This window comes from Canis lupus, chromosome 4 (genome assembly GCF_048164855.1).
Source record: "Canis lupus baileyi chromosome 4, mCanLup2.hap1, whole genome shotgun sequence".
Lineage (NCBI taxonomy): Eukaryota > Metazoa > Chordata > Mammalia > Carnivora > Canidae > Canis > Canis lupus.
The window spans coordinates 26,137,013-26,149,467 of NC_132841.1; the positions used below are offsets into that span (position 1 = coordinate 26,137,013).

The following is a 12,455-nucleotide window of genomic DNA, read 5'->3' on the forward strand; positions in this document are numbered from 1 at the left end:
AGAAGGCTTAATATAACGCTTAGGATTATTTATTGTAAAGACAGTATTTTATATTTCTAAAAATATATAAATTGAAAAGTAAAAGCTCACATAATCCCCTCTTCTTTCGACCATCTCATAAATAATCCTGTTAATAGTTGAGTATATAGCCACATAGACTATTTTTAAGCATGCTTACACATTCACATAAATTTATATAGTACTTTCTTTTTAAAGACTTTATTTATTTATTTATTTATTTATTTATTTATTTATTTATTTATTTATTTATTAATGAGAGACACAGAGACAGAGACACACACACAGGCAGAGGGAGAAGCAGGCTCCATGCAGGGAGCCCGACGTGGGACTGGAACCTGATGTGGGACTCGATCTCGGCTCTCCAGGATCAGGCCCTGGGCTGAAGGCGGCGCTAAACCACTGAGCCACCCGGGCCGCCCTAGTAGATACTTTTAAAATAAAAGATAAGATTACATTGTAGACATTGTTTTTTAGTTTATATTTTATTTAATAGTATGTTGTTTACTTAATTCTGAAGAAATACATATGGCTGTACCTCATCTTTTTAATAGCTGCAGTGTTCCATTGTATGATTTACCAGTTTCCAAATGATGTACATTTATGTTCTTTCCAAATCTTACTATTTATAAAACGTACCGACATGAATGTTCTTGTGTGTTTATGCATTTTCATTTATTTAATCGTCTACTTAACATAAATTCCTGGAAGTAGGATTATGAAATCAAAGAATATACACATTAAATACATTTTGTACAAACATCCAGTAGAAAAAAAACAAATTTTTCACTATGACCAACACTGTATGTGTGTCAGTTTCCCCAACCCCTTGCCAGCACTCCTTATCAATTTCTGGAGTCATTGCCATTCTGATTAATGAAAGATGATGAGAGACTTTTACACTGTTATGTTTTAAAGATTTAAAAAAAATAAATAAATAAATAAAATAAAGATTTTTATTTATTTATTTGCATGAGCAGGGAGAGAGAGTAAAGGAGAAAGAGACCCCCGCTGGGCAGGAAGCCCAGTATGGGGCTCAATCCTAGAACCCTGAGATCATGACCGGAGCCAAAGGCAGATGCTTAACTGACTGAGCCACCCAGGTGCCCCTACCAGTCTTACGTTATATATTTAAATCTTTACTCTTTTGAATTTATTTCTGTATGTACTATGAAATAGGGGTAGAATAATTCCCCCAAAATTATGGTAATTGATTAGAAGAGATTTTTTTAAAGAAGAAAAATAGAAGCTTACTCCACTGAAAAGAGAATTTCGCGTAGCTGAGGGATTTAATTGTGGGTCAGCCACTAAGAGAATGATATATGTACATAGGGCTGTAATGTGTGCTACAAAAATAAATTAGATACCATTCCTCTACAGTATGGATAGCTCCTTTTCTGTCTCTAAGGACTGTTTTTCATTATCAGTTAGTTATATATGGACATTTCTATTCAAATCTGCCCTGAATACTGTTAATTGCTTTACATTATAATATAACCTACTTATTGACCTGTATTATTTGTAGCAGTTAAAAATAGAAAGTTAAGGTGATAGTAACTAGCGATCACATCCCTTATAGTAAACTCCATAGGGCATTTTCATTGAAATAAAATAATTGCTTGAAATGTCATTCTCAGAAAAAAAAAAAAAAAGAAAGAAATGTCATTTTCAGAAGTAGGAGTTTTAGGGACAGAACCAAGAACCTACCTGTTTTTAAAATGTAGAATGCCCACCTTAAGTAAAGAAGATACAGAATATTTGGGACATTTAAAATTGGAAGGGATAGAAAGACTTGAGTAACTCAACGATGATTGCTTTCTTTTGACTGGCATCACTGCCCTTGGCTGAGAATATTTTCCTAGCAGTCTCTGTTCTTCACTGCCTGATTTTTTACTTTCACAAGAGTTACCATCTCCATCCCTATTCTCATTAGAGGTCTTAGAAGAACAAACTATGTGTATTTTAGTAACTTATCTTTCCTTTTCTCCAATAATAAATTCATCTTCCTGTCCTGCCCTTCACTGAGGCAGAAAGGGAAAGCTCGGTGTATATAAGTAGCAGGTGAGATTTCTAATGAAATCATGATACCTAATAAGGTATGTCTGTTGTTAATTAGCCATAGTAGAATCTTTAAAACATAGGACTTTGTTTTTTTTTCTTTGTGAGTTTTTTTTTTTTTGAAGATCTAATTGACATTATTAAATTACTTTATGAATTGGGCAGTACCCCATCTAGCAAGTAGAAAGGCCCCGTAAGACAGAACTTTGGGGGATGCCTGGGTGGGTGGCTCAGCGGTTGGGCATCTGCCTTCGGCTCAGGGTGTATTCCTGGAGTTCTAGGATCGAGTCCCACATCGGGCTTCCTGCGTGGAGCCTGCTTCTCCCTCTGCCTGTGTCTTTCTGCCTCTCTCTTTCAGTGTCTCTCATGAATGGATAAATTAAAAAAAAAAAAAAAAAAAGACACAGGACTTTGGAATTGGATTTCCTGGATTTGCATCCTGGTTAAGTTACTTATTAGCTGTTTGACCACTCTAAGCCAGTTTTCTCAGCTGCATAATTAAATCACTTCATAGGATTGTTTTAGAAATTAAATAGAGTAACACACAAGCACTTAGCAGCATGTCCTACACATAGTAAATGCACATAACATGTTAGGATTTTTTGTACTGTTATTGTATGTTAAATGCCATTTAAAAATTAAATGCCCCATGCTTTTTAAAAGAGTGACTGTTACTCAAATTCTTGAACTCTTCCTCAAAATAGATTACTTTCTTACACTTATGTACAGGAGTGGGGATTAGGTCTGACTGGTAATAATAGGAAATTCAAGATGGCATGGTTTTAATAAACAATGGTTCTGTCTCATAAGAGAAATCTGAAACTAGGTCATGTGTAACTATATGTACTTATCAAAAACCCGTGGTGCTTCTCTCTTTCTCCTCTCCTGTCCTAACACTTGTCTTGCATCCTCAAGGCCACTTAGTGGTCCAGGATGGCTACTGGAGCTTCAACTATCATGTCTGAGTTGTAGGCTTTCAGAAGGAAAGGCAAAAGAGACTTCATCTGGTTGTTGTCCCTTTGCTTTATAAGTCACCTTCCCAGAAATCTTTTACACTTACACTTATGTTTTATTATATAGAACTTAGTCACAAAACCATTCCAAGCTGCAATTAGGCTAGGGAGGCAGTGTTTTGGTTGAGTTCGTTATTTCAAATAAATCTGACATTCTGTTACCAGTGAAGAAGGGAAGAATAGAGATTGAATGGTAGCCATTGTCTCTGTTATAGCTTATTTCTTATTGGCAAGAACTGCCAGCAAATACTCCTGTATTATTGGATTAAAAACTTGAAAATATTTTGTGTAATAGTGACTTTTTTCACTGTAAACGAATCCTTAGTAGAGAAATTTGTATTCTACTGATTACATTTAATTACCAGAATATATCTGACCATCCTTTATTTAATATCTGGAATTAATTAAACTGGGAGTCTGGTTGCTTTTGTTTAGATCTTATTTCTAAGTCATTCAGTGTTGGAATTTCAATGTGAGTGGATGTTTGGAAGCCCCTACCTCTCCAAGCACTTGAAACACTAATTTGTAGCTTTCTTTATAGATATATGGCAGTGTATGGGAGAAACTGCACCGGGCCTTTGCCATTTGGAGTGGCTTTGGGATGACCCTAACTGGTGTTCACACTTGTGGAGATTACATGTTCAGTGGCCACACAGTCGTCCTAACTATGCTGAATTTCTTTGTCACTGAATGTAAGTATTTCTTTAGTGCTTCCATACATATTAGATGACTGGCTGCAGAGGAGGCTGTTGGAAGGGTGTCAAGTTCTGTGAAGAGTGACAGACTGACCTAAGAAACATGTGACTTAGAAGCATTGGAAAGAATGTGGTTTTAAAACGATCTTTGTCCTTTTCCCAGATACGCCAAGAAGCTGGAATTTCTTGCATACTTTGTCCTGGGTTCTCAACCTCTTTGGAATCTTCTTCATTTTGGCTGCCCACGAACATTATTCCATTGATGTGTTTATTGCCTTTTATATCACGACAAGACTCTTTTTGTACTACCATACTCTAGCCAATACTAGAGCATATCAGCAGAGTAGGAGAGCAAGAATTTGGTTTCCCATGTTTTCTTTTTTTGAATGCAATGTTAATGGTACAGTACCTAATGAATATTGTTGGCCATTTTCAAAACCAGCAATAATGAAAAGATTAATTGGATAAAGTCAATCTTTGTAATGGGTTCATGATTAAATATACAGTAGTTGAAAGTGAATAACTTTGCTTTCTCCTCCTAAGCTGTTCCTGGATGCCTTGCTTTTTGGCTTATATGTTGACAAAGTGAAGTTTCATGTTTTGAGCAAGGCTGTGATTATAGAAATCAAGAAAGAGCAGTCAAGAGTCCTTACATATTCGTTTGAATAGGAAGCTTAAGTAGATGTTTCTGACTCTTCTCTTTTGGCAAATTTAATGTTGTGATTGAAGTCAGGCTGTTACCCTCGCCTGTTGAGTACTTGTATTGAACTTAAGCAATTTGCTGGTTGAAAGTGTTTTTGTTTTGTTTTGCTTAACTTCATTAGGACTCTAGTCAAGAAATAATTTTTTTAAGCTCCTCATTATCTTCAAAGAAAAACCTCCATCAAATGAGCAGTACTTGTTCTTTGAACTAATCTTTTTAAAAATGCAACTGTAGAAAGTGATCTGTATTACTAACAAATAATTTTTGCCTTCTGAACCATCTTTAAGAAAAGTATACTGAACATACCAGGATGCCTGAAAGAAGAAGAGAATGGAAGAGGCCGTACATGAGGTGACAAAGTACAAATATAGTACTGGCATTTTTCTCCAAAGGTGCAACAGAAGATGCAGTTCTTATTTTGTTCTGAGGGTTTAGTGTGACCATCAGTAAGTGTTTATGAGGGAGAAATGGCTGCATCCATAATAATAAAATTGGCTTAATTTTAGTCAGGTAGGTACCTGGAACAACTTTGTGCTATAGTTGTTAGCTAGACATATGACAGCCCAATTTTATGCCTTTAAGTGATGTTATTTAATGAGCAAAATAGTGGAGTGTTTTACTAAATGTTAGATAAAGTTCTAATGTCCGTGAATAGGGAGGTATGCATGCAAAGAATATTTTTTCTGTGATCGAAAAGAACTTTATAACAGGTTGCAGGCATAATACAACTTTTTGGTTTTTGAAATTTGTCATTCTTGGCCATCAGAAGTGAACAGTGTCAGACATATTTGGATATGAAAAGGTTTTGTTATTTTTCATTTTTAAATACAATTGTGTACATACATTCTTTCTGTTTGGTCTTAATTTGGCAGTCAGAAAGTGATACAACATAGTTGCTGTTTACAACACTAGAAATTTAGTACCTTAAGTAATTTGACCATTGTGAAAACATTTGTCACTTTACTTTTTAATGATTTTGGTTAATAGTTATGACAGTAGAACGGTTATGGAATTGGATTTTGAGCCCCAACTGGTTGAGCTTAGCTACTTGGCATATTAATTGTATAGTTTTTACATTCCATTTTAAAACAAGGAGTTAGAAAAAGTGCTGGCATATGAGGTCTAAAATTAGGCCGCTTAGAAGCCCACTCTAATGTGGGTGAAATATTTTATTTTTGCACTTTGAGTCATATTCCCACCCCTGTATAAGTTACAGAGGATCCTGAATGGATTGGACAGGAAAAGAATATTATGCAAACAAGTTTCAACCAGTGCTGAATGACCCCAATTTGAGTCTACTCTTTTTTTTTGTTTTTGAGTCTACTCTTAACATTATTTTTTATTTCTCACTTGAGAAATGGTACAAGGCAATTCTAGTTTTATTATGCCTTTAAATCTAATACTTTAGAATCTTATAATATCTTAAATTGTTGATTCTAATATATGCAAGGGACAAAAATGTCAACGTTTCATCTAAGGAAACTGCATAAACATGAGGGATGTTTCCTGTGCTACCCTAGAGCACTTTGACCCTTGAGATAAAAAAAATGTGTAACTGCCATTCTTTCTAAGGGACAAGTAAGACTGTATTTAGCTAGGGAGGGACGAGTGTTGGCTTTTGGAAAAATGTTTGAAAAAAATCTGTGGCAACATTAATTCAAGAATGTCAGATAGTAACTTAATGGTAAATTTCCTAACATCAGTGTTCTTTCCTTCATATGGATTCTATTCTAGAACAAAATAGAAAAAAAAAATTGCAACTAACTTTGCAGAGCTAATGACATTGAGAGTGCCTAACAGTAGACTGCAATGAAGATTATAAAATAAGTTTTCAGCTTTGCATTTATCATATTTGATTTGAGGTAAAGTTAAGGTAAATTTACATTTTATTGTTATAACTAATACAAGGCAGTGTTTACATAAATTAATCATCTCCAAGTCTCTTTCTTGGAAAACTTTGACACAAAATTATTTTCCATTTCTTTTAATGTGAAACCTATATTTTAGTTGTTTTTTGTTTTGTCCACAAATTTCCAGATTTTGTCTTTGTATTTTTTTTTTCTTGTCAAAGTGTAAACCATTGGAAGAGTGGTATTTTTTTTTTTTTTTTTTTTTTGGAAGAGTGGTATTTATATTCACATTTTGGTGTGAATGTGGCCAGGTAGAAAAGCTCCATGCCTTAGATCTATGTATTTTTTGACCCTCTCTACAGCTGCAGGCTTATGAGAGGCTTATATCCTTAAATACTGAGACCTCAGTATAGAAGGAACCAAGAAGACTTTTGGTTTGGGGATACAAACTGGAGGTTATATTGGAAGTCCTTGATTCATTTCTCTATACTCCTGGGGGCAATATAGTCTTTTTATTCTTTTCTTTTCTTTTTTCTTTTCTTTTCTTTTCTTTTCTTTCTTTTGTCTATGCAGGACATTGTTACTGAAGGGTAATTGAAGTTCACAAGGAGTAGGAGGTTTTGAAGAAGGCAAGTGTGCTGTTATCACTGAATAATTTGGGAGAAATTATTTGGCTGTGCTGGAGAATTCTCAAATGGCTATCCTCTCCATAGTTCTCTATGGCCAGAATTGCTAGGGTAAAAATACAACTTCCATATGCTGGGTCTATTTAGTAGTTTGTTGTTTGTTGTTGTTTGTTTGTTTTTAATCAGAGAGCAATGAGAATACACTTAGAACCAATCAGCTAAAGAAATGTGGATTGTTCATGAGAAAAAAATCTGTTGACTGAGAGACCTTCTGGTTGTGTAAGTGGTATGTTTTCTTACTCTGTACCTGCGTAAGTGTTGTTACTTAGAATTCCAAAAATCTTATAATTTGTAAACAGAACAGTGAAGCCAAGTCCTCTTATAGCCAAAATGAAACAGTCTGTTGGAAAAGTGTTATTTATATATTCAAAGTCACATTCATAACAGTAACCTGCTTTGAGTGTATTCAGCAAAAGGCAATGCATTATGAGTTTTTTAGTAAACATTTTTTAAAGATTCTTATTCCAAAATGCTTGAGAACGTTAACCATATTCTTGTTTTAAGTTCTGTGATCTAATAAACTTAATTTTTTGGTAGTCTTTTTGTAGACTTAAGTTATCCCTTACTAAGATCTAATAAATTTAATTTTTTGGTAGTCTTTTTGTAGACTTAAGTTATCCCTTACTAATAGTAATTACTATTACTGTAATTACAGTAATAGTCCTGTGTCAGTTCTTTCAGGTATTCAGGCATTTGAGACAAGAATATTCTTTTATAATAGTCCAATAGCTTTCTTAAACAGTATTGGTTTCTTTTAGATAGTTTCAAAGCCAACAAAGCATGTCAGTTTTAATGCCATCTTCATTTGGCAGTTAAAGATGGTTTGCATTTGTAAAAAGTGTAGCCTGAATTATCCCCATACCTCTCTAGAGACTTGTTAGTAACATCAAGTCAGACTGCTTCAGGTGACCAGTGAGAAAAGAGAGAGGTTGAGGGTTTTTCCCTCTTTGTGTTTGAGTGGTTCTGAATGACTGAAATTACTGTGAAAGTAGGTTTTGGTCTTCCCTCTCACCTCTCACATCCAGTAAATGCTACCAATTTCAAGTAAAACGTGGCTTATTACTTTACATCAAGTTCAGTAAAAATACCTATGAAACCTATAAACCATAATTCAGCTACCAGTAAAGGTGTTTTTAGAATGTGTTCTACCCTAAATTAGCCAAAGACTTTTTATTCAGTATTCCATGTTAAGCATAAGGAAGGGGAGAGAGATGGAATACTATGATCATTTTATTATTTCAAATGTTTCAGTATGAATTACTGGGTTGTCTGAATGGCAGCCGAGCCATGTTAATAATGTCATCTTAAAAATGCTTAATTTTAATAATTTTTTATCTGGAGAATCTATGGATTGTTAGGACAATTGAAGTATTTCTGATATGGAACAAAAGAAGAACTGGTACTTAGTGGGGGAGGCAAAATTAGCTTGGACTAAAGTGGGCATGTTTTGTTTTAAGAACTCTACCTAAATGTAACTCTGTCCACAGAGAAACTAGTATTACTTGAAGATGTGAATGTTCCTGTGGTAGCCATGTCTTGAAGCACAGTGTTGTATATAAGTAAATATATTGATTCTAAATTAAATCCAGATTTAACTAATATATTATTTTATATCTTTGTTGTATTAAAATGTTTAAAAACACTAAAAATAAAACATTTGAAAGTTGAATTGCAGTCTCTTATTTGAAAGTCTTTGCATTACTAATGTAGCTCGTCTATTTTTTATACGGTAAATTTTTGTTTTTAAAGATTTTATTTATTCATGAGAGACACAGAGGGAGAAAGAGGCAGAGACACAGGCAGAGGAAGAAGCAGGCTCCATGCAGGGAGCCCGATGTGGGACTCCAGGATCACGCCCTGGGCTGAAGGCAGATGCAAAACTGCTGAGCCACCCAGGGATCCCCTACGGTAAATTTTTATTTTTGCCAATGATTGGGCCCAGCAACTTTAAATCTTAATATAGTATCTAGTTCCTGGCATTTACAAGTTCTTAGTTGTCTATTAGATAAGCCATTCGCCCTTTCTCCTTTCTATTGTGTACATTAGAAAAGAAAAGTAATCTTCGTGAGACCACTAGAAGAATAGTGGATTAAGTTGAGGGGGAGGGAAAAGAAGCAAAAAGCTAATTATTCCTGGACACATTAAAGTTTTTGTTTGTTTGGTTTTGATTTAATTGTAGATTATATAGGAAGATGCCACTATCCTGGCAGGTCAGCTTTGGAAATAATGATGAACGGGGAAAGAAGGGAAAATAGCTCTTAAGAGTAGGGTAGCTCCATAGACCAGAACCATGGAGTAATTGAAACACTAAGCATTGTCATGGGACCTTATGAACTTAATCGTGACTGAACTTATTTTCATGACCATTAGTAATTGTAGCCTCTCTGGTGGTGGCCCCAGCTAGTTTCTCTTGGGAACTCTGGGAAAGAATAATCCAGGATAGACCTAGAGGCTACTTGGTGGAATAGAAAATACACTAGATTTAGACTGGGAGGGCCTGGGTATGGGTTGCATCTCTGCCGTTGATTAAATTAGGCCTTTACTTCCAGCATCACTTAAATTTATGTGTAAAAAGGGGAGAAAAAAATGCCTATCACATAGGTTGTATTAAAGACCAGATATGAAATACTATACCCTTGCTGGCTACTATTAGTAGCAGTTATATAATGCTGAACTATTAGTTGAATTGAGGTCAATAAAACAGGGCCTATGCCTCCAGGAAATTAGTAATCTACCTGGGAATTTGACATGAAAAGGTAGCCAACATTCATTGGTAGAATAAACTCATAGTTTTAAAGCTGCCTGGTTGAACATCTTCAGGGATAGAGGAAAGGGAGTTGAGAAGTTTGTACCATTTTCACACAGAGCTGGTGCTGTACATACTTAGTTTTCCTTGTAGGTTTTCCCTTTGAAAAAAGAGCTGAGGATAGGGGAAGGAAATGTTTGGAAACAGCTGAGTCAATAGATAATTTTCTGTCTTCATTTAATGGTAGCTTGGGAGAGGAAGACTCAGTGGGGACTGAGGGTCCAAGCAGAATTTAGTGTGTAAAACTTGAACTGAGCCCTCTCTGAAGGAAGAATTCTTAAGGACATGATGAAAGGTTTAGAAGACTCCGATTGTCATGCAAAAAATTGGATTTGTGTATGTATTAGGGAACTGTTGACAGGGTATGTGTTTAAAAAAATAGTTTTAAAGATTTGTTATTGGGATCCCTGGGTGGCTCAGCGGTTTGGCACCTGCCTTTGGCCCAGGGCATGATCCTGGAGTCCCGGGATCGAGTCCCGCGTTGGGCTCCCGGCATGGAGCCTGCTTCTCCCTCTGCCTGTGTCTCTGCCTCTCTCTCTCTGTGTGACTATCATAAATAAATAAAAAAATTAAAAAAAATAAATAAATAAAGATTTGTTATTTTAGAGAGCATGAGGGTAGGGGGAGGAGCAGAGGGAGAGAGAATCTCAAGCAGATTTCCCCACTCAATGTGGAGCCCAACACAGGCTTGATTCACAAACCCTGAGATCATGACCTGAGCTGAAATCAAGAGTCAGACGCTTAGCTGATTGAACCACCAGGCGCCCCAACAGGGTATGTGTTTTTTTTTTTTTTTTTAAAGATTTTATTTATTTATTCATGATGTATTTTATTATTTATTATTATTTATTTATTATTATTTATTTATTATTTTTATTATTATTTATTTATTATTATTTATTATTATAAAGATTTTATTTATTTATTCATGATTTATTTATTTATTTATTCATGTCTTTTTTATGGTCAAGTAGCTCACCCACCCATCCAAGTGCTGGGCAGCCAGGCATAATGTGGAGTGGGAGCCAGCTCTGGTGGAGACTTGAGGAGTGCTGGGGCAAGAGAATGCCTCAGAAAAGCTCAGTTACCACCATCAGCTGTAACTTTGAAGAAGACTACTTGATAGCGGTAAGGCCTCTGCTAGAAGCAGTGTGATATTTAAATCCTGTATGTTCTCAGCATACTTCCTATGAGAGCCAGAAGTATAAAACCACCATGAACTGTTCATATTCCAGACTTAAGAGTCTTGGATCCCACTCTAAAGAAGACACGTGTACCGAATGGTTTTTTAATACAGACAAATCAGCAACCTTCATCAATAAGATGTAAAAGTACCTGAAATTTGATCCTGTTTTTCCGCAGAGACTGATTTGGGAGGTCTAGCTGGAGAGCAGTTAGCAGTAGTGATGTGATTTGAGGAACTACAACATGGTGGAAATCACTCCCTCTAGAAAATTGATAAGCCTAACTGTCCAGACAGGATTCTAATTTTTCTTCACTATGGATCACAGGGGTGATCCCTGTGATCTCATTATCTTGCTTTTTTTTTTTTCTTTTTTTAAGATTTATTTATTTTGAAGAGAGTGTGTGCAAGTGAGGGGGCGGGGTAGGGGGAGAGGGACCAAGGGAGAGAAGCAGACTCCCTGCTGAGCCCAGAGCCCAATATGGGCCCATGACCCTGAGCCCATGACCTGAGCCAAAACCAAGAGTCGATGCTCAACCATCTGAGCCACCCAGACACCCATGATTCTTAATATCTTTTTAAAAAGTCATTAATTGTGAGTAATTAATGAACATGGCAACAAACTATATATACTGAAAACTTTTCTTCCCACTCTGTGCCTCAGCCTTTACTTCTTCCAAGAGGCAATTATTTTTAACTAGTATGTTTTCCCAGAGACGTTCCATGCATATTCAAATATATTTTTTCTATTTATTTTTATATAAAATTATAGCATATACACATATATGCACATATATACATGATTTTGCACCCTATTTATTTCACTTAACATATGCCAATGCCTTCTCCAAGGACACACCTTGGTTGAATAAGTTAGGTTTATTACTCATTACAATGAGGGAGAATGCACACCATGGTGAATTACAGGGCATCTCAGCTGGAGGGTGTTGGGAAAGGATTTCTAGGATTTGGATTTGGATTAGATGGTTTGGGAAAAAAGTTTTAAGGAAGTGTGGATTTGCTCTGAATTGGATGCTTTTAGGATGCTGGGGCCATTCTGTGATTGGGTATCTTAATCTTAAGGCAGGAGGATAAATCAAGGCTAATGTCATAATTGGCAAAAAAAAAAAATTTACTCATATTAGGATAGAGGGATATTTGGTCATTTTTATAGTTCCAGTAATGTTCATGTTTTTATCTATGTTCATACATGATTATTGATAGCCTTGTTTTTACCTTAACATTATCATTGTCACAGGTCTCATCATATGAAATTTTTTATGTTCAAAAGGAAAATAATAAGGACTAACTGGGTGCCAGGCCAGCTTTTGGCAACATCCAAGTTCTAACTGATGTCAAGAGCTTCTTTTCTCTTTCCCACATGACATATTAGTATTCTTTCCATATAAGTTCATAAAGAATGCAATTTGCTTCATTCTTAGT

At 35.5% G+C, this 12,455-nt stretch overlaps 1 protein-coding gene across 5 annotated transcripts in view; it reads left to right on the top strand.

The window, feature by feature from the left end:
• The window catches only part of SAMD8 (sterile alpha motif domain containing 8), a 49,725-nt gene extending 41,033 nt beyond the window's left edge, over positions 1-8,692 (top strand). For all 5 annotated transcript variants that reach the window (XM_072823693.1, XM_072823692.1, XM_072823694.1 and 2 more), the window contains 2 exons: positions 3,631-3,781; positions 3,948-8,692. In XM_072823693.1, the coding sequence (XP_072679794.1) occupies positions 3,631-3,781; positions 3,948-4,252 (456 nt within the window). In that variant the 3' untranslated portion in view covers positions 4,253-8,692. The remainder of the gene's footprint in view (positions 1-3,630; positions 3,782-3,947) is intronic.
• The last annotated feature ends 3,763 nt before the right edge of the window (positions 8,693-12,455 follow it).